The 24,853-nt window shown below is 41.8% G+C and overlaps 2 protein-coding genes across 5 annotated transcripts; one reads left to right on the top strand and one right to left on the bottom strand.

Moving 5' to 3' along the window:
• Window positions 1-1,497: 1,497 nt before the first annotated feature.
• Window positions 1,498-10,727, bottom strand: LOC148638553 (CD63 antigen-like). Its single transcript, XM_088623181.1, has 8 exons — window positions 9,526-10,727; window positions 8,132-8,200; window positions 7,125-7,313; window positions 6,379-6,453; window positions 4,914-5,003; window positions 3,879-4,022; window positions 3,400-3,483; window positions 1,498-2,822 (listed from the first exon to the last, which is right to left on the bottom strand). The coding sequence occupies exons 1-8, from the start codon at window positions 9,571-9,573 to the stop codon at window positions 2,751-2,753; spliced, it is 771 nt and encodes a 256-aa protein (XP_088479307.1). The 5' UTR covers window positions 9,574-10,727; the 3' UTR covers window positions 1,498-2,750.
• Window positions 10,728-10,896: 169 nt separating this feature from the next.
• Window positions 10,897-24,172, top strand: LOC148638552 (uncharacterized). 4 transcript variants are annotated; one of them, XM_088623177.1, is made up of 11 exons: window positions 10,898-11,135; window positions 12,132-12,316; window positions 12,794-13,704; window positions 14,107-14,183; window positions 15,155-15,298; window positions 15,765-15,839; window positions 16,451-16,568; window positions 17,365-17,507; window positions 18,847-18,995; window positions 21,869-21,994; window positions 23,800-24,172. In XM_088623177.1, the coding sequence occupies exons 2-11, from the start codon at window positions 12,266-12,268 to the stop codon at window positions 24,094-24,096; spliced, it is 2,091 nt and encodes a 696-aa protein (XP_088479303.1). In that variant the 5' UTR covers window positions 10,898-11,135; window positions 12,132-12,265; the 3' UTR covers window positions 24,097-24,172. The 4 variants fall into 4 exon arrangements, with proteins under 4 accessions (XP_088479306.1, XP_088479303.1, XP_088479305.1 ...); XM_088623178.1 differs by having other exon boundaries at window positions 10,899-11,135; window positions 16,454-16,568; XM_088623180.1 differs by lacking the exon at window positions 23,800-24,172 and having other exon boundaries at window positions 10,897-11,135; window positions 18,847-19,027.
• The last annotated feature ends 681 nt before the right edge of the window (window positions 24,173-24,853 follow it).

Here is a 24,853-nt window from a genome sequence, read left to right as displayed (position 1 = left end):
TTATCTTTTTCTGAATCACCTTCACTAAAAACAGCAGCAATAACTAACAGAAACACTTCATCAAACACTAGCATCTGTAAGAACAAAACAAGAAGCAGTTTTGCTAGCTCTACTGTATCCTAAACAGAATTTTTCAAACTATCTCCAGCTGACATGTTGCACATGCATTAGTTACAAGCACTGCAGGTTTCTAATAACCACCTCAGTAACAATCAGGTTATCCACAAACTGTGGTGCTAGGCTAGTAGTGTTTTTCCTTGGGTGGTCTGTAATTCACCATTTGGGACATGGGTCAGGAGCCTCACTGTTTGGCTTTATGGAACTGTACCTCCTGATGATGAGGGTGTCTAAACTAAGGAGAAAGAGTCCTTCCTGTCACCTGTTCTCTCTTAGCCTGGCCCCCCTGGCAGTGCTGTAGGTGCTGTATTAATACAGACCATTTGGGGGAAATTAACCAGACTGCTCGAACTGTGAAAGAGCCTCTCTTCCTCTGGTAGGAAGTGAGCAATCTGCCCTCCTTCACTGCCAGAACCATTCCTTGGAGATGACTAACCATACTGGAGAAACAATCCTACTTGATATGCAGAGGGACAGCTGTGTCTGCCCACTTTTCAAGAGCCTTCACTGCAAGTCGAAGTGGCTAACCACTCTCTTTCATTTAAGCTTTGAAAAGCACTTCCTTTAAAGGATTTCAAATGAAAACATCATTTCTGTATATACAATTCAAACGCAAAACCTTAAAGTTACTGAGACATTTAAAACCACAAATCATGAAGTGTTAGGGGTTGGCCTTTTTGTACCAGTACTGCAATATGTTGGCAATTCCAATATTTTCTGTTCCACTCCTCTCCGTTTTGGCTTTCAAGATGACTGGTGAAAACGTTGAGCTTGCCCAGCAACAGCTGTGTTAATGCTGTATACGTATTGTGTCATCCACGAGGCCTAAATCATATCTGCTCCCGTGCTTTTAAATCTATAACCTTTCTTATGCACAGCAGACCGATAAAAAACTGCCATTTTAAATGTGGTAACTAAGTATCCCAGCAGTTTTCACAAGTCCGAGTCAGTGGAAGTAAAGTTCTTTTCACACCCTGATTAGACTTCTGTACGGGTGCAGCCTGACGTCATGCAGATATTGGCTGAGCTTTTTCACACCCCACAGGTTCAATGTAGGGTCACAGAAGCAAATACGGCTAAACAAAGAGCAGATGCAGTAACATTTCATGCTCATTGCCACTGCCAATTCCTTTGATGTCAATATCTACACTGAACGTGAAATCTGATGTGATTCTGCTCCAACCAGGCTGTAAACGACATTCTGGAGGATCTATCTGTTACAGATGCATCTACCCAAATAGGTTTGTTGTTGAATTTTCAAATGCCAACAAGAGCTGACAAACAGTAACAACATGCAATAATAATAATAATAATAATAATAATAATAATAATAATAATAATAATAAGTCACAACAGCAGTGTATAACATCAGAGAGATCTCATTTTCACCTTTCACTTTTCACTCTCTGGTTTCTTCACTTGCTGGTTTCTTGGGTTCTGACAAATCACCACTAATTATGGCATTACAGTATCAATACTGTATCTATAAACAGCAAAAAGCATTGACATTACCCTTTGCAAAGCACTGGTTTGCAAACCTAAAAAACTGAAAATATGAAGGATTGTACCACAGGAAATTTCAGATGACTTAAACCATTTGAAATGTGTGAATTGTGCACAAAACACAGAGAACTCAAATTTTTTCATTTATTTCTGTCATTGAATATCAAATCAAAAAAGGTGAATAATTAATAGTACCCATGACCAGTTTTCAGAGAATCATTGGTTTGTACTTGACTTATGCTGAAGGTGCTGAAGGTAAATGTTAAAACATCTTTAACATTCACCTATTTATCTAGAGCATTTCTGTAAAGTTTGATTAACCCATTTTATATAAAACTGGTACAGCAGACGAGCTTCAGATTTGAGAATCTTTGAGATTTTAAGCCAAGGCCCTACTGTGTACTTGCAAAAGTAGTGCATAATTCACCCCTATCACAGGTCTCCTACAGGCTGAAAGAGCCAAAATATACTCATAGTATGTTGACTGAGGTGTAGAAGGCCAACAAGGTGCCCATGGAATGATTCATAGAACCCCATTTGTTGGCAGAGATGTTATTAAGGTTTGCCTTGATAAACTTATGATTTATCAGCAAGTTTGTACTTTAACTGTGGATGTACTATATGTTCCCATGGTTTAAACAGGCTTTCACTATTCCCTACATCGGTGGATCATGCAAGTTTCATGAAATACCATGAAAAATGATCAAGGAACACTTACTAATGTAATCATGGTATCCATAATCATGGAACTGATCCCATGATCCAATAAAATAAGGCACAATGAAATTATGTTAGAAGAAAAGGAATCCACCTCTAAGTTACTGAGTCTTTTTCCACACTGATCTATCAGTTAGATTCAATGATGATACTCGAGTACAAATCAAGAAACAGTCAAACAGTTAAAATAGTGGTTGTAAATTCAAGAATAACCTCCAATTAAACAGACATGAAGTTATAACATGATACATGATGACACTGCAGCCTCAAAAGCAATAGGTTGGTCTCTTGTCTTGAAAACTGGAAGAGAATGTTGTTTCTCAGGGCGCATGTGTGTGTGTGCATATGTGTGTTACATGTACAGTATGTGTATGAGCAGGTGTGTATGTTTTAGTTTGCTTGATAGTCCAGGCCTACATGACGTCATAGCTCCCTCTTCTGAGGATATTATGAAGCAGACACACGCCCAGCACAACTCCCAAAATCTGGAAAACAAACCAGCAAAAATGTGTCACGAGCCCTTCTGCACTAACCTTAAACTTGCAGGTTGTATAAATAATGCTCTGGTAAACACAGAGAGACTGAGGCACTATTCAGGCCTGGGAAGACACATGCATTTTAAATGTTATTAAAAGAAGTGGAAAGAAAAACAATGGAAGGTATTAAATTTGAGTTCTTGGTCTGCATAGCGCCTACCATTCAAATGAGCAAGATGGTCCAAAATACCTTCCTTTCATTTGCAACTGTTGTTATTTTCTCATGCCCTAATGATTTTTTGTTGGTTTTCCCATTGCCTACCCAATTCTACCCAACCTAACTCTGGTGTCAGGCTAGTTCATGATCACAAACAGGACGATTGGCCAAAGGCAGTGCATGGCAAAACCCAGACTGACCACTCCAGGTAAACTCTAGGCTACAGGCTGTATTCTGCATGGTTATATCGATGAGTTAATGAGACATTCCTTTAGCATTGCTGGGAATTGGAATAGACATACCGCTTTCTATCCTGAACATCTTCAAACACTTTCAGTTCAAACATGATATAAAATGTGAGGTTTTTACCTCCACGAGCCCCAGTGCAATGCATGCTGCTCCAATCCACACCAGGTTCTTCTTCAAGAACTCTTTGATTGACTTCACACAACCCTGGAATTAATCAATAAAACAAGTCCGTCTTTTAATAGAATCAGTAATTACATTCTACAACGGCCGAAGAAATAATCAGACAAATGTTTTATTGAAGCTCAGCTTTACTTCATTTAAGTAACTGGGTGCTAAACAGGGAACAAAAAAGAGAAGATAAAATCTAGGTGGCTGAACAAAACTCATAAAACTTAGTGTTACGTAGAAAAACATCACCTGGTTTTGTTGTTCCTCATTAATTATAATCCTAATTAATAGTTCCTCATCTCATTAATTCTGATCAAGTTTTGTCTGCTTTTGCAACAGTTTAGCTAAGAACTTGGTTGGAATGAAAACACTGGGACCTTTAAGAATCAGGGGTAGAAATTCGTGGGTTAGGCCTAGGTTAGAGGAATGACCTTTAGGTAGATGTTGTCGCTCGTAATGATGTGCCCGCAATCCTCTGACTCCAGGCGGCAGCAGGAATCAGGCACAGCACGATGGTTCTTCCAGCCTCCACTCACAAACCAGTCAGTGTAGTTCTCGGCCCCACAGCAGTGGAACTGGAAGAGCCACACCGCCACACACAAGAGTCAACACACTCGAGAAATGCAGGGGAGATATCCAACCCATAACAAAAAATATCACGAAATGGACATGACTCTCAGAAGTCCTGCAAACTGTACTTTCTACAAATTCCAGATTGCCATCAAGCTGCTTATTCCTGGCAGGGGTCTCCACTAGCTGCCCAGAACTTAAGGGAGCAGAACTATACCCTGCCCCGTACAGGAACTGGAACATACACATTAACATAAGGAGAAAATAGTGTCCATCACAGAGTTTTTTCCAAGTAATGCTAGTTCCCATTTATAATGGGAGGAAAATCTAATTTATACTTGGTGGATTGGGTTAGAAATCCTATTTCATACTGGGTGGAATGGAGAAATTGAGGTAAAGTACCTCAACCAATGTACAACAGCAGTATTTACAGTAGAGGCTTGAACCCTCAACCCACCAGTTGTGAGTCAAGTGAATCACCTGGTTCACCCCTGTTCTTACACATTGAGCACAAAAGATCTGATTGTTGGAACCAGTGTCATAGTTTTAATTTAATCTTATTTTTTTCTTTCATTCATCTACGCATCACCTTATGGTTTTATAAGAGTGAATACAGTATTTTCACTACAGATTGGTTGCCTCAGATGTACTAATATTTGTATAACACTTTCAAATAGGATGCAAGCCTGTCACATGGTTTTACAATACACTGCAGTTCTGTAACGTACGATTAGTGTTTAAGTGTAGCTCAATTAAATCAAACATCAAAACACATTAAGCCTTCCATTTCTTAAGGGGTGTTTTGCTGAAGAACACAGAAAACAAAAATCCTATTTTGCGACTGATTTCTTTTAGTTGTGCAACGCTTCACAGGTTTCACCGTAACATAACCGCACCTGGTCCTGGATGTCATCTATGATGGCTCTGTCCCGAATGTCATACTTTTTAATCACCTCCTTGGCTTTCTTTGTGATCTTGCTCTCTACCTGTAGAGGATGAGAGAGAAGGAACAATATTAAATAACAGTGCTGGGCAGGCCCAGGTTACTCTTACAAGCTGCTCAGAGACTTGGTTAATCTAAAAGTTTAGAGTCTGTGACACCCTGATCATTTCAAGATGGAGGGGAATGATATGAAGTGTTTCCTCAATTCAGGATCCATCCTTCTAACTGCTTCTACCAATTCAGGGTCATAGGGTGAGTGAGCAACAGGTGCAAGACAGGGTACACTGTGGGTGGGACTCCATTCCATCACGGGGAGACAGACAGAGACACATGCACACTCACACTAGGGCCAACCCACGCAAACATGTGGCAAATAAGAAAACTCCACACAGATAACACTTCTTCTTCTTCTTCTTCTTCTTTTTCACAGCCTTAGTCCCAGACTGTCCTGGGGTCAGCTGCTTTGGTTGCTCTTCTCCACTTGTCTCTGTCGAGCACATCTTCCTCACTCACTTCACATACCTCCATATCTTTTCTCACACAATCTATCCATCTCTTTCTAGGCCTGCCTCTTCCCCTGTTACCTTCCACCTCAAATTCCATTACCCTCTTTGTTACTTCCTCAACGTCCCTCCCCATGATATGTCCATACCACCGTAACCTCGCCTCTCGCATCTTCTCAACCACATACACCACCCTACATCGTCTACGGATTTCTTCATTTCTGATCTTATCCTTCATTTAACACACTGGTCTGAAATGAACCCCTGGACCCCAGCGCTGTGAGACAGAAAGTCTAACCACTGCACCACTATGCCACCCTCAACACACAACTGATTTCATAAACATCTTTTCATTTTTGAGTTATTGAATTACTGTGGCGATAACATTTCTGCAGTTTCCTCATTTAAAATAGATTTCAAATAATACAATATTAGGTCTTTCAATGGCCAGAAACCATAAACAATGCAAGTCCCTAATATCTCCCCTCCACAGTGTGCCCTTGTAATTCCTTCCAAACTTTGAAAAAAAACATTTTGAAGCACCGGTCGGAAACGTTTTTTAACAAGTGTTCTGTTATGTCCACATGTTCTGTTCCCTGAACTTTGGAAATAGGTACTTGAATCAACTTTATTGATCCCCTTTAAAATTGTAAATTCCTTGGTTAGGCCTCCTCTCAGATTTTACAGTGCTTTTTGCAAGGCATACAGTACAACAACGAACAATTAAAATGAGTAGCTTGTGTTTTTCCTGTCTCACACTGTTTTATCCTCATATCCACATTAAAAATCACCCTCCGGAGTGAACAGATGTTAGACTGTAAACTGCAGAGCATTTCTTTATTTTTCTAACTAAACCTTCAACCGAAGGGCAGGCAGGAGAGGTGACACCAGACTTTCCTCTGCACTCTGTCTTACCTTGGCTCTGAAGACGTAAAAGAGAATGCCTGCTACAATCTCCAGGGTCAGTATCAGGATGAGAATGCCTGTGAACTACAGAGGTAAGAGGATGAGCCCACACAATGATGACATTTATTTAGGCTGGGAAACAATTCATTCAAATTGAAGCGGCATGTAAATCTCAGAGAATTAAGTATCTGTATGCATGCTGTAAAGAACATCATTTTCACCTATTATGAAAGACATGATGAATGTTGTCAAAAGGTATTTTAATTTCTGGTTGCAGCAGACAACACTGACATTAGAAGAACACATCCATCATATATAGTTTGATATTCACCTGCAGTTCATGTACTTTTATGTTGGGTGGTAAAGATAAAATAGCTTTGGTGTGTTTGAATCAATTTTACCATCATTCTGTAAAACTTCTGTCTCTTTACTGTCACATTTATAAGCAGAAATGATTTGTCAAATGTCTCTCCATCTCCTGTGATAACCTGAACACACATTTGAAGTTAAAATCACATTAGACACTCCTTGTGGGTTTGCTTTCCTCGTGCCTTCGTATATTTTGTACAAGAGCTTGCGACTTATTATAGGTGAGCTAGACCCAAGTCCTGTGCAAGAGCTTGGGGTTTACCTCTTTAACTCCAAATAAGTGAAATCTGAAATCTCTGCCACATGCGGGACTTTCATAAGGCAGTCAGTCAGAAAGGCTGGTGCTCCAGTCCTCCAGTCCTCCAGACCCCCAGTCCACTACTCACCAGCCCCAGCAGGATGCTGTTGTCCAACCATGCGCCCAGGCAGCCCAGGAAGGCGGTGATGGAGATGGCCACGCCCACCACGATGAGGAGCACAGCAATGTGAGAGAGCCCGCCCCCCGTGAAGGACTCAAACTCATTGTAGGAGGTGCGAGAAATTGCCCCCACTATGATCAGGGCGATGCCCGACACCTGGAGCAAACAACAGGAACCTCCATAAGCCATAGAGAGCACACGGTGGGATTCCCAAACACATTGCAAATACACTTTCCCAAATGAGGATCCATACCTGCAATTCAACTCTTCACACTTAAAATATCTCCAGTCAAAGACTGTGCCATTCAAAGATGTCTTCCCCAGGGAACTGCTGTTGTTTAGGAGCACACTATTATACTTTGCCCTTCAGTTCCCTCCAGACAAACAAGTAAAAGGAAACAATACGAGGGCTTTTGCTTATGGTGACACAACAAGCAGAAATAATGATGTCGCAGAAAGCACTTCCTAGATTTATTAATGATTTGTGGAAGAGACCGAAGAATCCACAAGGAAATTATCACAGCCCTCATCCTGAAACATTCTTGCATTGTAGAAAATAACTCTTGTCCTGGAGTTCACTGTGAAATGACATATTTTTCTATTTCTGTCCAGAAAAGGAATAAAAACACTTTTTATTGACTCATACCACACACTAGTCACTAGTCAATCTTCCTGTTGAGTTCAAGAAAAAACACTTATTATACTTTCATTTATAAAAGGAGCCACATATTTGGTGTGGAGAGCTCTTTTAAAATAATTTATGCTGTCTTTCAAAGCTTTTTGCTCAAGTGCACAATATATGTAAACAGATATTTCTGCTTTCTTTATCAACAGTCTCTTCTTAAATTTGTGCTTTGGAGTTTTGAATTACTGTATTGAGAACGTTTCAGTGGAGCAGATTGCGCTACAAATCCCACGGTGCACGGATACTAATTTTCTTTAAACCACTAGAGGGAAACCATGAGCAAACTCACCCAGAACACACCGTTGAAGACGACGAACAGACACCCGAGACAGCCCAGTTTCTTAACCATATCGTCACACTGTTTGGAAGAACACAATCATGCGGTATTTAAGATATTCAGAGGGGAAGCACATTACTGCCGTCAGCTAAAAAAATCCCCGAATTACCTCGTTAGGATAGTTTTCTCTTTATTACGGGATAGCAAAGTATCTCGTAATTGCGAGATAGCAACGATCATTAGTGTGTATGAACAACCTTTTACATTGTGCAATAAAACAGCACCTGGATAGCTACCGATAGTTCAGCTACAACTGTGGGCTTAGTGTTGATAGTGTCCAGCGCCGCAGAATGTGCACGGACGTACTTTCCACTGGGGGTTATTAAAAATAAAATCTTACAATTTGTACCTAAAAGGAATAACACTTCAACCATGTGGACACTCACATGTATCCTTAAACAAAGAGTGTACCGTGGAATTCCACTGCTTAAAACCGAAAGTCAACGAGTGATGCAGGTATTATATGACAATGGTGCTATTGTGTGATGATCATTTTCTCATAATTACGAGATAACTCAGGTTTTTTTTCCCCTTGATGGCAGAAATGCGCTTCCCTACCATGGATCCAAAACAACTTACATTTCAAACAACAGGTGTCATTTTAAAATTATGCAATGCCGTTGTTAAATCGCAGAAGAAGTACACGGCAGGAAAAAAAGCGTTCTAATTCCTGGTCTGACAGACTAAAGGAATTATTATGTTTATCTAGGCGCACAGAAGACTACAGCAAAATGTGATTCAGGTTTTCAAAATTCTGAAAGGGCACCTACTAAATCAGTACAAAGACCCCAAGGCACAATAAGAAATGACGTTTTGGAGCATTCAGGACATTAAACAGGATCCGGTTCTGCAGGTGTAAAACGAACTGACAAACTTTGTTATAGGGTCCTTTAATGGATGACTTGATGGAGTTCCTAGGACATTAAAGTATTAGTAAAAACTCAAGCAAAATATCACCGTCTTTCATTTGTAAAATGTCCTATGTTAATAAAGTCAACAAAAAGCTAGAGGAAACATTTCATTAAAAGCTACTGTAGTAGTAGTGACTACATCCTCAGAGAACAAACCGTCTAAAATAATATGGTATTCAAAGCAATGCTATCTTGACCAAAAAAAAAAAACACTAATACCACATAAAAACTAACTCTGCAAAGATTGATGGTATAATCTATAGACCTAATAAAATAATTTCACACCAAAGAAAAGAACCAGAATTCTTCAACCCATGTAGAAACCTTCGATTACAAAACGAGAGAAGTAACAAGGTTAAAAGCTTGGCTGGAAAGAAAACTCGCGGCCAGTGGACTGTCCAACATCTGTAGCGCCTGCTGTACAGTAGAGCCTACCTTTGTAGTTAGCGAGTTCGCATAGTGCAAGCATCCAGAACTTCCCATGCAACAGACATTTACAACAGAAGCTTGGTCATTACAGTACTCCGTTCTGGAACGTATGCTGAAACCTCTATGAGAATTTGTTAAAGAATATTACCCCCTATTATCATGAGCATTTAAATAAAGTACACAGAGATTTGTTTAACATCACTTGTGAACAACTACAGGCAATTTCGTGGTTTTCTGTCCAGCAGTTCACGACTGTTAAAGATCAGGTCGTCTCTTTTTTCTGTTTCTAGCGATTCACCTTCCAAACCTACTTGACATTCAAGCGAGCTGCTATGTCTTCAGTTTTGAATCGACCTACTGTATGCTGGACTTTCTGAAAAGATTATGAAGTATAAAGAGATTGTATTGATTTGTATTTATTCATTGCCAATACCCTTTATGGGTTCAAAGGGCGCAACGAAATTGGTTGATTTTTTAACTTCCAAGATCAGATCCCTGCACATGACATAATCTACCGTTGACTAGCTGATCATTTATGAATAAAGAAATGTTAAAATTACTCAAAAATAACAATATAAAAAAATAATAACCTTTGTATGAAATATTCATGTTCGTGTTTTGCTTAACAACTTCTAAAATACCCGTCTTTCAGAAAGCAAGTCTTCTCCGCTAAGACATCCTCCGATTGTCAGCTACATTCCTGTTCAATTGTGTTTTTCTCCAAGCCAAATTAGAATACGGTTCTGCTGCGCTGAAAAGTTCTGTCTCATCGGTCCTAATATGCAAAGACGCAGACAACGGTTCGCTGCAAGAAGCGCACAGTCGCGCCATGCTTTGCTTATCGTCGCTGGACCGGTGGAGTAGATATAGCTGGACAAAGAGCTTGTTCACAGCAAGGCACAGAAACCGTTCTCTTTTCTCAGCCACGCATAGACACACCACAAAAAAACAATTTCAACCCGAAAAGTCCGCCCAAATGAAGGTGAAGGCATGGTCTCGGTTTTGCTAGTTTTTTCATTGCTTCTTGTTTTTCGCAGTGTGAATTTTGCAGTTTACTTTTAAGCAACCTGCCATGATTATTTTTTATGTGAGTCCAGTATGTTTAGTATGATCATATGAATCTCTCCTAAACTGTGGCTTAATCTCAATACCTATAGGTCAGCCTGTGAACACTGTGACAATTCACAAATATTTGAAACATTTACCATCTGTTCAGATCACCGAGACCTTGTAATTTACACACATTAAGGCAATTTCAGCTAATGACTGATTTCTGCCCCTGCCTCGGCCCCAAATACACCGTCACCGACGCACTCGACGTCACAATCATCCGAAAATGTGACGTCACAGTGGTCTGCGGGTGCGTCGTCAGCGTTTAGCGATGTAAACGCTGGCGAGAGGAGATTGTGCTTTCGATCATAGGAGCGAAGCAGCAGACCGAGGGGAAAGAAAAGAAGGAGGTGCAAAAGGGAGATAGCCGGTGGCCTCGGCTCCGGGCTCCGGGTTTAGTCGTCATTCCTTAGAAATAGTTTCTCGCTTCTTAAAACAACTTCGGAAATAGTAACACAATGACTCGACACAGTCGTCCCAAATAATGGAGGAAAGCTCTTCAGGAGGTTGGCAGTTTATTATTGTTAGGTTAACAGCATTAATAGTAATAGTACTAAGATTAGACAGACTAGGCAGTAGAAGTAATATAGGGGTTTCCTTACTCGTATTTGTAATATGTGTGAAAACGTTTGCATGCAGTTGATACTGATTTTCTAACTGTAGTAACCCAGTTTAAAAAATCTGATCTAATTGTGCTGCTTAATAACGTCGTGTTCGGCTGAAGCTTATTAATATGTAAAAATCCTTCTCTGCAGGCTTCTGGAAACTTCTTTCCTGTCTGTGTTGCAGCAACCAAACACTCTCCAAAACGCGCGTATGAACGTTAAGAAAAACTGTTCATACTGCTTGGGTCAAAGATAAATATTTTTTTTACTGATTTCTCAATTACAATAATTAGAGCCTCATTAATAGTTGTCGTCTTCTTCAAATACACGTATTGCTATGCAACCATTGTTTCGTAATTCAAAATCATAAACTTTGTGGGAAGTTTTAAACATTTGACTGGTTCATCGTGTGTAGGCAGCTGAATGAGCTGCTGGAAGTTAACCTGTACAAGACTGTGCATCAGGCTATTGCCAATAGGTGTCAGAGCAGTGTGCCACATAGTTTTGCTTCCCTGTCCTGCCTCCTTGCATTTGGTACCAACAAGATTTTCTTTTCAAAATACGTTCTAGTCTGTAATTACAGTCAAAGCAAACGTCACAGCCAGCAATAAATGAACAGCTCTGTGTTCCTGGACTGTGGTCCTGGACAGCACTGTTTACAGGATTATTAGATGGTTACATTTTTAGAACTGAGAAAACAGTTACATAGATGCTGTATGTCTGGACAATTACTCCAATGATTTTTGGTGAGTGACAAAGCAGAAATCCACAGCAAGATCTTCCTGAAGGCCAGAGCTGAGGAACACTGTAATAGCTGCAATCAAGAAATGAAATGAAAGGAGATCATGCAAGCTGCTCTTTCAATAACAACTCTTTCTGTTCTCTCTCTCTGTCCAGATCGTCTCGGTCCTCTCTCTCGGTCTGATCCTCAGTGTTCAGTGTGAACTTGCAGCCACCTTCCCCTTTGCCTTTGTCCCAGTGAGCCCAGAGAGCGAGTGAGGCTGGACAGACAGTCAGAGCAGAAACTGGACATGGAGAAAGGTAACGAGGAGGACAGCGAGGAGCAGACCGGTGGTAAAAAGGTAAACATTTACAGAGGGCTCAAGTGCAGTGGTGACCAGCCATCATGGCAGTGCTGCAATTGTTCTCTCTCCTCTTTGGCCATCAGTGCCATTTATAAGAGCATCGTCCTCCGTCTCCACTGGGGTGAATTATAACTGTGACCCAATGCCTCAAATCCATAAGCTGCAGAAAACAACTTTGCTCCCCCCACCACACACACAAAATCTATTTCATTTTTAAGCAAGTGGAAGGCACACATGTTTTAAGTTTTCTTTTCCATTCCTAGAATTCATCTCTTGTTAGATACAAACTTTTGCACATTAAACCCTTAGTTCCTTAAATCCATGTGTGCTGTTTTAGACCAGAAGTGAATATCTGCTTTTCTTTCAACCCTGTTAGGAGCTATACATACAGTATATTGTAGTTAGACGATTGAAACAAAAGACACCATTCCTTAACAGATCTTACTAGTCCACCTTTCATTTAAATCCTTACAGGACAGCTGGGTGACGACCCTGAAGTTGGGCACCTGGCCTTTCAGAATGGCCTTGGGCTTTGACAGAAAGGTCCACAAAATTAAAGGAGAACAACAGAGCAGCTGTCCAGAAGCCACAACTAGTGCTGAACCCGACTCTCCTTTTGTAAGTTACGCTGAAGAAGATGAGAGTCAGGAGAGGGGGGAGTCAGTCTGCACAGCAGAGGCTACACACGCAGCAGAAACCACTCAAGACAGTCCTCTGGAGCATCCAGGCAGCAAGCAACAGGGTGACAGAGATGATAAGAAGACTGCTGTTCAGCTGACCACGAAGAAGACTGTGTCTGCAAAGGGGAAGAGAGATGAGAAAAAGGAAGTAGATACTGCTGGTAAAGCCCCCGAGGCCATGGGAAGCAAGGCAATGAGGAAGAGTACAGATAAAACCAGTCCCAAGAAGGCAGTGCAGCCATGCACAGAAAAACCCACTGCACCCGTGAGAACAGTGATAGTAGAGACAGAAGCACCCAGACCCCAGGAGAGAGCCAAGCCCTGTCCTGAAGACATCTCAGAGAGCAAGAAGGCACCCAGACCCCAAGAGAGAGCCAAGTCTGGGCATGAAGAGATCTCAGAGAGCAAGAGGGCACCCAAACCCCAGCAGAGTGCAAAGCCCAGGCTTGAAGAGGACTCAGAGAGCAGGGCACACAAGCCCCAGGAGAGAGCCAAATCAATGGCTGAAGAGATCCTGGAAAGAACGACAGTTGCTAAACCCCAGCAGTGTGTCATGCCCAAACCTGAAGAGGTCTTGCAGAAAAAGAAGGCTGCCAAACCTGGCCAGGAGCAGCGCCCGGAGCCCCAAGTTCTTGGAGAAGCTCCTACCATCCAGACGTCATCACCAACAAATCCAGATGAGAAAGAGGAAGAAATGCATGCAAAGTGAGTAAGAGAGATTCATAGAGGGCAATGCTGTAATGATTTGAGCACTAACATTGCATGTAGGATCTCTTTTATGTATTGCATGCTGCATGGTGTGTTTTTGGGGCCAAATCTCAGTTGATGATGGCTTCAGTTATCTGGTTCTTTGCCTTGACTATGTCAGATAAACCACCTTCTGAAATGTCTTTCAAGATCCGATCAGAGTGGGAAGAGAGGTGAGGAAAGATGTACGTGTCACACACTAGTGAAGATCACAGGTGAAGCACCATACAGGAAGCTTGCACTACTGTCATTCCCCGTCCTACCACAGCAGTGTCGTTTCATTCTGCTAAAGTCCGGTGTTTCAATTAGAACAGGCTAGCCTGTGGTGAGGGTAGTGTCTAATCAGTATGATGTCCTTAGGGAGATGTCCCGTTTTGTCACAGAAGACTGGGCAGCTATAGGGAAGGAAGAGTCGCTCACTGAGCCACAAATCCAAGGTGAGTTAAGGCAGCCCGGCCCTGTGCCTGCAGGCATATGATCACGGACTACTTATTTACTTCATTTCTCGTAATTATGACTTTAAGTCACTGCATGGGCTCGAACCCAGGTCTTTGGGTATAATAAATATTAAGTTGTAATTCTGAGATTTTAAGTCACAATTGTGAGATATAAGTCGCAATTGCGAGATATAAACTCGGAATTCTGAGATACAAAGTCGCAATTGCGAGATACCATAGCGCGTTTTGGTTTTACTCTCTGGCGGAAACGGGCTTCCATAGCTTAAATCAGTCAACAGTCCATAGGATATCATGGTTTTTAGATGATACAATTTGTTTTTTTTACAGCTTGTACTCAGTGAAACATCAATAGTTGGGACGTGTAGCTCTTTTTGCATCTTGACTTCCATGTGTGGCTTATAAAAGCCTCAGTATTCAGCAGGCCATTGGAATGTCACAGTCTGATCTGATACGGGCCCCCCTGGTGTAATTGTTTTCACAGTACTCTGCAGGTGTTATTAGTTCAGAGCATCAGTAATACATCTATATACAAATCAATATTGATGTGAACGGCTGTAGTGCTGAGCTCTGATGGTGGCACACTGCTTATGCATTTGTTTGTGGACCCAGCTCTATACAGTTTGAATCTTACTTTTACTTTGCTTTTAACTCAAATTAATTTTTCATTTGTATTGGGTTAATGTGGAAATCTTTCATTGTGAATACTGATAACCTATCGTTACTGATTGCATTTGCTGACTGTATGGGAATATTAGAATATTATTAAATTATTAGAAGGAGACCATTTTTCTAGAAGTTCATTTTGTTAGCTTTTTCCATGGATGTTAGGCTCCTGTGACTAGTTGTGATTGTCAGTGAAGAGCTCTTGCTGGTGTGCATGTCAATTTACCATCCATAATGCTTGTCTATGGTCAGCAACAGCTGTTCCTCTCCTCTGGGTGTGTCCACAGCCTTCCAGGAGGTGTTTGAGCTGTTCACAAAGAACGAGGACGGCTACATCGACAGATCTGGTCTGAGGACCACTCTGAGTGCTGTGGGCATTAACATCAGCAATGATGTGATGGACTTGGCATTGAAGAGGGCAGATTATGATGGTAAGATCTCAGTCTTAGTGGATTTAACCATAACTGTTAACCTGAAAACCTGATAGCAGAAATTCAGTAAAACAGGACTTGATCGATACAGATGTTACAGGAATGGTAAATCAGTAGAACTGTTGGAGCTGACCTGGATTCCCTTCCTGTACTTGCATATCAAAGCCTTCATTGCCCAGTGCATCCAGTGCAAAGGATTCTTACAATGGTGCAAACTGTACTTTTGCACCATGCACAGCTCTTTGTCATCACAAGAAAATGCACACATGCTTGAAAATGCCTTAAACTATTCCTTAATGCCTTAAACCTTTAAACTATAAAACAGGCAATTAGATGACTTTGTTTGCAAAATGTAGAAGGTGGCCTTCCGGGACTTTTTGTTCCAAAGTCCATATAGGTTCCCATTTAAATCGGCTGCTGTGAAAGGGAACAGTGAGTATAACAGCAATGCTTTCATTGAGTGCAGGGGATGGAGAGGTGGGCTTCCAAGACTTTCTGACAGCCATGACGAATGACAGGAGGTTTTCCAAGTGTATGAAAGGTAAATGTCAGCACACCCAGACTAGAGCACTGCTGGTCCTGGGGACCCACATTCTTCATGGTTTTCATTGCAAATTCATGGTTTTCATGGTTTTTTGCAATGAGATTTCATTGCAAAAATGAAATCGGTCCATTTTTAACCACTTCTTCCAATTCAGGGTCGCAGGGGAGCCAGATCCTGTCCCAGCAAGCAATGGGCACAGGATCCATTGCAGTGCAGACAGACACACAAACACAGACACTCCCACCAGGGCCAATACACTCAGAGGCCAGAAGTGAGAGAAGCTTAAGTTACTTCTGGAATGCAATAGTTAAAATCGTCCTCCTACGTGGTTAGGAAGTGCAAACAACTAAATAAACCCACAGCACAGAACATGGATGAGACAGTTTCTTTTCCTTGAAGTTCATTCTCCAAGCTCTTTCTGTGGGTGTTAGATTCCAGCGTAGACATTTTTAATTTGGGGGGAACTGTAGACTTGAACAATCTACGAGTGATTAAATCGATACAAGTATGGAGGGAGTAAGCACTATCAGCGACAATTTCAATTGAAGCAGCTGTCCTGAGCAGGACTGATGGTGGTGTTGTCTTGTGTTGTCTGTATGCTTGTCCAGCAGAGGCTCACGACAGCAGCCATGCTGAGGATGTAGCTGACACCGTGTTCTTCAGAACGCTCACCAAGATGCTAGGAGTAGGTACCCTTCCCTACAAGCACACAGGAGAGATCGTGAGGTGAGACTATTGGTTGTATCTCTTAAGTTTGACTTTTTTTGTTTCTGACATTATTACACAGTGTTTAACTCTTTAGAATATGCAAATCTGGCATTATGGCCTTTATAGCAAAAGCATCCAATTCAGTACAGTTCAGTTTATTGTCCGATGAACAAGTGTAATTAAATGTTTATATGCATTTATGCTCCAATACAAGGACATTAAGAAAACACCAAAAACATACAGTAACATAACATAAAAGTAGGAGGTGTGCTCCTACTCTGTCCTGTTCCTAGTTTCCCTGTGTTTTGCTTGTCCTTCCAGTGTGTCTTTGTGTGGGGCTATATATTTCTGGGTCACCCTTTACTCCTCGCTCAGCATTGAGGGTTTGGATGTCTTGAGACCCGCCTACCACCAGGTTGTCTCCTCCGCGGCCTGAGGGCACAGGTTTCTACCTGACTTCATCTGACCTGCTGAGCCCGGGCTAACCCCCGTTTTGCCACTACGCATTGGGTCTTTTTTGCCCTCCTGGCCATTCTACGGCTTGCCCTTTCTGACATTTACTGACTAATCTATCATTGGACATTCAGTCAATCGCACGTGACACTGCAGCATGAATATTTACCAAGAAGTTACCTGTAAAGTGGTTAATTTGGTATAAAATATATCAACAAAAAGAACTTTCTGAAAAAAATCTGATAAGCTATAAAACTGTACAATATTTTGCTGGCATTATAGTCACTTCACAATTCTGTCGTCCTGGAATTGCTGTGCTAGTTGCTAGCATGGACTTGCAAGGCTCCTTTCTGTCCCGCAGGTACTATCACAAGAAGTACTCAAGGAGACTTAGGCGCAAGGTGACTAAACATGACGGCAACCATCTTATTGGGTACTATACCAAAGGAGCCTGCCTGCTGGGATTGTCTGGAAAGCAGCTCCTGAAATATTTAGTGCCACTGGGTGAGTTAAAGCACCTTCACATGTCTGCAGTGTACAGTACCAACGTGTCTCCAGTGTTCCGGTTTTGTTTTTCTTTTTCCAGTAAATATTTGTCGAATAAATATAGTCCTGCATTTTCCACGTCCTCTTGGACGACTATAATTATCTGCTACATCAAATTCAGGATCTATCCTGGCAAGCAAAGGGCACAGGACACCAGTCCATCGCAGGGCACACACACAGACACCAACACTCACACCAAGGAGCCAAAAGCCCATTAACCTACCAGAATGTCTTTGGACTGTGGGAGGAAACCGTAGCACACAGAGGAAAATCACACAAACACTGGGAGCACAAATTCCACGCATGTAGCACCCCAAGTCCGGAATGAAACCCAAGCACTGTGAGGCAGCAATGCTAACTGCTGTGCCACTGTGCTGCTTAATCCCCATTCATTTTACAAGAAATAATAACCGTAAAAAATGGGACCTTAACCTGTTATTATCATTCCTAATTATTAATCATAATAATTTCCCAGGTGCATAATAACAGGGATTCTAAACCACCTGGTAATAAATGCAGAGCTTTAATACCACTTCATACTGCAGCTTGAATGTGAATGTACAGAGCAGCTGTTCATACTGAATAAAGGCTGAATGAAGAAAGTTCTGCCTCAGCGTTGCAGTATGTTGTATAGCAGGCTCTTTATTACCAGCCTCAAAGCTGTTACAGAAAGCAGCAGCAACTTCATGTGTCAAGGAAATGAAAATATGGATGTTACTCCCTTGTGATTAAAACTGGTGTCTTTCATTTACTCAGTATGAATGGCATTTAACAGAACTAAGTGAGGGTTTTGGCCCACAAAGAGAACCTCACTCTTTCATTTTCTTTTTATTCCTCCTACTTATGGAATGTATTTGGAATTAATATGGACTGGAATTTTTTCCACAAATGCTGCTGCCCAGACGCCTCCACTGTTGGTTTTGGAGGGCCTGTGTTTGTGGCTTTTCATTCCAGCTCAGATATTGATGTTCTAAATCAAGTCATTAGCGGCTTAATACTGCCAATTTAATAACTTCTTCCAACTCTTTAGGCACCAGTGCTGTAAAGTATCAGCTGATCAGCTGATGCCATGATCCAGGCTTGAACCAGCAATATCTGCATCCTGTTTGAGCCACTCAAGAGACTTCAAGCCATTGTTTTTCAGTATTGCAAATGCTCTCTATAGAAAGTTTCTGTTTGTGTTTTCTTTGTGTAGATATCTTTTCTGTGCTTGTAGAATTAGGTAGCTGCGTTGCTGTGGTTTAATGGAATTGACAGGCCTGTGACTCTAAAGCCTGTCCTCTACTCTCTCTGCCAGACAAGACAGACAGCCCCTATTCCAAGATGCCCAGTCTCAACAAGGAGTCGTGTGTTCCAAAGCCAAGGCTCTCTGGATTCTCCAAACGCAAACCCTTCCAGTTTCTGGCCCAAAGCAGGCAGCTGACAACCCAACAATGCAAACTCATGGTGAGGACCAGCCCTTGATTACTGGAAAACAGGTACACAGGGGGATTTTCAAGGCTCATTTTGGTACAGAGCAAAGTTTTGGGCCCTGTTTTCAGATGAGTGTGTGAAGGTGTGAAGTGCATTGCAGGCTTCCATACAACCTTGACTGACATATAAATCTATAGACAAGTATGAGTAACTCCAGGTAATAATAATTACCTGCACTTGTATAACACTCTTTATCCAAGGGTTTCATAATATTTCACACATAGGAAACAACCTACTTCATCCAATGAACAATACAATGAGGTGCAGCACCCATGTCAGTGATGGGGTGATACACAGCCGTTCTACATCAGCAGCACCATTGCACAACAGATAAAGTGTGGAAGTGAGAAATCACGTCACCTAGATTTGACAGGTCTGAAGTGGATTTAAACCAGGACACTAAGGTTAAGACCTGTACTCTTCTGATCGCTGCCATGGAATCCTTAATAACCAAGCAGTCAGGACTTTGGTTCAACTTCTCATCCATAGAGCGGCACCTTCTGGAGCACAGTGTGCCCTGTCACAGCTGATTCAATTTGCCCAAAACTCCGCCACCTTCTGCTCTACAAAGTTATTAATAAATAAATCCACCACAATGGTAGAGTTCCCCCCTTTTCATTACAACCCAGATCTTAACTGTGCAAATGACATAGTTATTTGGATAAGATCAGTGACATGTTTTTTAAGCTTTAAGCAGTAGGTAATGAGAAAGCACACCTCTAGGATCCCTGACATATAAATATATACACATATTTCACTCCTGCATAGTTTCTACATTTCCAGTATCAGATTTTTGCAGATCATTTCAGAAAGGTAGAAAGAGCCTTGAAAATCCTCCTCTTTAATATACTGGGAAAATCAGCTCATGGCTCAATTTATTAACAAAATAACTGAGATGTACCAGTAATAGTACACATTGATCCAGTTAGTAATGTCTGCACCAAGCAGGAGGTAAATGAAATAACTAGAACGGGGTTACCAGGTGGTACCTGAGGGTGAGGATGAGGACAGGGTTGTGCAAAAAGGGAAATTAAGTTCTGCAAGATCACCCCTTGACCAGGTTTTACACTGTAGGTCTCTTTAATCTTTTACCTGTTGAAGATCCGAGAAAGACGGTGACAGTGACATTAATGTTTTGTTGCAATTCAGAGTCCTCAACAATAATCATACTGAACATCGCATTATATAAATTAGCTATGAATAATTTAATTCTTAATATATTCATGTACACCCATTTATGCATTTACCCCATAGGTGAAAATAACTATAAAGTCTTTGATAATCAATGATCCAATGATGGACCTGAGATTACATTTCTGCATACAGTAATCTGCTACTGTGTGACTTATGAGGCCATTTTTACCCATTATTGTTCATGGTGCAATGGAAGTGTTTCCACGTAGACCTCCAAGTGGATCTGTGGAACCACAATGAGCAATGCATCAGTGATGTCAGTAGAAATACTGCTACACATGGAAAGCATGACTCATGAGGGTACAGTAAGAAGAGTGAGTTTTTAATTTAGTAGTGTGGTATTACTCAGAGGTCATATTAGAATGTAATGGTCTGAAAATTCCGAGAGGTCTCTTTTCCAAAAAAAAACCAAACCCTCAAGCTAAACTGAAAGCGAATCTCCTTTCACCTGTTCTTTAAAGACTGTCCCGAGTGTCTAAACCACAGAGCCTTGGCTCTGAGTGCAGGTTGAGCTTTGTGATCCAGACATGACAAGTTCAAGACAGGTTTATTTCACTGGCACTGATCCCCCAGGTAGCAGTGAACACTTGGCTCAGCTCCACCAGTGGGATGAGGCGGCTTGGGACAACTCAGATCAAAACACTGCCCCCTGAGACTTTCCAGGCACGTGCAGACTCAGGGTGATATCACCAAAGGGACAGGTCTCTTTCATGGCTATAGAAGGTGTAGCTGTTAACAGACAAGTGTGTCAATGGGCCAGCAGGGCACTGGTGCCTGTCTGCTCTGCTGCAGCCCCGAATGAGACTGTTACTGTGAGCCAAGATGTAACATCTCGCTTGACAATTCCAAATAAAGTCTCAAATTTATTCTGAGCTGCTCTGTAGCAGACAGAGTAAGTGCTGTGCACAGTATGAACGACAGAGGGCAGCATTGCTTAGACTGACACACACCCCTGGTGTAGAATTGGGCTGGGGAATTAATCACCCCTGTGTTTTCTATGATTGGTTTTCTATGATTCTACTGTATGAGGTATGATTGATTGAAGATACTTGGATAGTGACAGACACATTTATATTACCCTACCAGTTACACTACCCTATCAAATAGACTCTGAGCAAGCAACTGGATGCAGGTATTTACAGTATATTCTATGTATCAATTCAGATTTGGCAAATCAAGCTTATATGGTATATTCTGCCTGAAAGGTTGCTGGCTCTGCCACTGAAATTTAGGTATCTCAGACCTTTGCAATCATTAACATATTTAATTTAAGGTTTTAAAGTTGACATGCTTCTCTACCGAAATATTAGACAATAATATGTTTCACTGGAGTGACCCTTCCTCTCCAAAGCATGTGGTCTGTCCCATGACCCAGCAGACCATGCTTTTTTCTCAGTGTCCTGTGGGAAAGCTATTGGTGATCTGGTTAATACTTGACTTCAGACAGCCTGAATATTAACCAGACTGTTTCCTGCACTTCATGCACAGATGTGTCAGATGCTGTTGATTGTGCTATTCATTGCGAATATAATTGACACTGGATTGACCTGCTATTAGGAGTATTCCCTAATATGACAGAGCAATTGATAGACTATTACTGGAAATATAGTTTCTCAGGACTTTGTAATATCCTAGCACTACCTTTTCTCCAGGTTACAAGTAAGCACCCTGGGGTGGAGACCAAGCAGATGATCACCCCAGTGAAGATCAAAGTCAAACTCACAGCTGAAGAAAGAGCCAACATGGACTTCAGAATGGTTTATGATGTACGACAAAAGGTACAACACAGAGGTTCAGCCCAGACAGGATGTTCAAGTACTGTATGGGGATGTCATTAGTAAATCATGACTGGGATTCTGTTAGTGGAAGCTCAAAATCAGTCATGCATTACCAAGGTTGGCCCTGACACAAGGGATTGGGGTGTCCTTAGTATGACCCCTGTGACCTCTGAAGTACACATAAACTGCCATTTTATGTGCTGTTACAGAAAGAGCTGCATCCCTCCTACACTCAACTGTAGGCGCTTTGGAGCTCATGTGAAAAATGGAGGGTGACCTGGCAGAGCATTTTTGTCAGAAGGAGCACAGTCACATCTTGGCCCTGCTAGCAAGATGCTCATGGCAATGAACTGATTGACCACTACCCATCCATCCATTTTCTAACCACCCCTTCCCATTCTGTGTCACAAGGGAGTCTGGGCATATCCTGGCAAGCAATGGGAGCAAAGCAGGATGCACCCAGGATGGGACACCAGTCCATTGCAGGGCACACACAGACAGACACACACTCTCACCAGGGCCAATTTACCCAGAGGCCAATTAACCAATATGTCTTTGGACTCTGGGAGGAAACTTCCACACAGGTTCGACCTTGGTTTGGAATTGAACCCAGGGCCCCAGTGCTGCGAGGCAGCAATGCTGACCACTGTGCCGCACAGATTGACCGCTAGTAAACAAAACATAAACACATTGTAACAAATAAATAGGGTAGAAAAAATGGGTTCAGATGAAAGACAAAAAGAGAGGGATGAATACAGGCAACAGGCACTGTGCTGTATAGCAACGCTTGTCTCCAAAAGAACAAATCCTGAAAATGAATGCAACCAGGTGCAGTTCATTTGTGTTTCAGTCTCCACCCAGCTTTGCAAGTTTTTTTTTTTCCAATAGTTTGACTCGCTAGCAAAAAGTGTCCCTGAAGACCAACTGTGAGCATTTTTTTTTCTTAAACCAGCACAGTGGTGCATACACTTTATAGGCAAGTTGAAAATGTGTTGACTGTGTGCTGGGGGTGTGCTCAATTTTCTATTGTCCCAGATCCCATCTCAATCATTGAACATTCTGTTGGCTGTTTTAATTTGGAAAGTACAAGCACAAATTAAAGTATTTCAAATGGAAAAAAAATCGACAAAATAGGCACGTGATGTTCTGTTTTCAAAGGGAGTAGCAAAAACTCAGTTTTCTGTCTTCACGTGTACACATGGCTGTTATAAAAGATAGCCAGCATTTCACTTTTAAATCTGAAGGTGCTGAGAAAGAAACATAGCCTTTTAAGTGTTCTACATTCAGACACCCAAACATGAAAGCTAAAGAGTCCTGAATGAGAGGACTCAAACTACCTCACCACACAGAGGGTGCTAAATAGTTCCTGCAGGGGTTTTCTCAGTGAGGTATTTCTGGACCATAAACCTGCTGTTAAATAAAGCTGGGTGACCTCACTAAAAAAAGAACTAACATCACTTGTCTTCTGCAGATGCTTGACATGCTTAGCTGTCAAACCGTCCAAATGTCTGATGGGCCAGAATGTTTAATGTTTGCAGACTTAAAAGCCCTTTTTTCATGTGTTTAGAACCTTAACACTGAGCCTCCTTAAAACATCCTGCACGACTCCTGCAAATATCATGCAGAATAAATTCAAAAGTCTTGCAGGATTTGTCAAAATGTATATTGCACCTTTTTTATTCAATTAAATACAAAATACTTTATTCATCCCTGGGGGGGAGGGAGGGGGGAATTTAAGACAGGAATACCAATACCAAGTGCTCTGTGTGTTGGTGTGTCTTATGATGGTCTGTCTGTGTGTGCAGACGAAAGAAGGCCTAGACGCTTACCTGAAGACCCTGGTCCAGAGCAAACAGGGGGACACCTGGCAGTACTGGGGGAAGCTCGGGGTCCGATTCTCCCCAGAGAGCCTGGCCAAGTTCCACGAGACCTTCTCCACTTACACCTGGAGCTGGACCGGGTATCGCAACCTGCTGCAGCCCCGAGATTTGCAGAGCGGCGGGGAGTTCTTCCCCTCCTACACCCAGCCTCTTGACACCCCACACTCCTCTCCTGCCCTCCCTGGGCTCCTGACAGATTCCCACTCCAAGGAGCCCCGCTGACCTCTCTGAGCCCCTTTCACTTTAGTATCCCTCTTTGTCTCCTTCTAATAAAGAAATTCCTCTCAGTAGAAAGTGATCCAGTTGTCACGTCAGTCATTTGTCTGCTGAACGGACCAGAGATTTCTGTAGCTGCTGTAGCAGTCAGGCCTCCATACACTTAACTTGAGCTCGAACCCTAGCAGCCGGTATACAGACCATGGAGCCATGGTTATGGGAATATTTGTGGAGGCTTTTCTGGTAGTCAGTCCTTTTGCCAGCTTTGGGTTAGTGCTTTCTTGTGACGTTAGTGATGGTAGGTATGTATTTAAAATAACATCAGAGCTTCATTTCCACATGTACCCTGCCTTGCGCCTGTTGCTTCCTGGGATAGACTGTCTCCTCTTCCACCCTGAAATGGCTGAAGCGTTTAGAAAATGAATGTAGTGTAGAGGTTTGCATGTAGTTTTGGCACTAAGGTCCATCTTTAGCACTTTAAAACATCAATCTTTAAAACATTTGCATTTGAGGCTGTGCTAAACTGTTATTAACACCAGTCCAGGACTCAGACTTACTTACTGACTTACTTAGGTCTTTGTAGTCGTATTAAGCAGTCTTGTTGAAGAATAGTCACAAATCCAGTCTTTACAATTTCAGACTTTCTTCTGTTTTAATACAGAGTAAGCTTCATGTACATTAGCGACAAGGTAAAGGCTTTAACGGCCTGATAAGAAGTCTTCCGGTGACAAAAAGTAGAAAGATAAATGGTAAAAAAAACTTT

The sequence above is a fragment of the Lepisosteus platostomus genome, chromosome 28 (assembly GCF_059453375.1).
Source record: "Lepisosteus platostomus isolate fLepPlt1 chromosome 28, fLepPlt1.hap1, whole genome shotgun sequence".
NCBI lineage: Eukaryota > Metazoa > Chordata > Actinopteri > Semionotiformes > Lepisosteidae > Lepisosteus > Lepisosteus platostomus.
The sequence above is the reverse complement of the archived record's forward strand: the minus strand, read 5'-3'. Positions and strand labels throughout refer to the sequence as shown.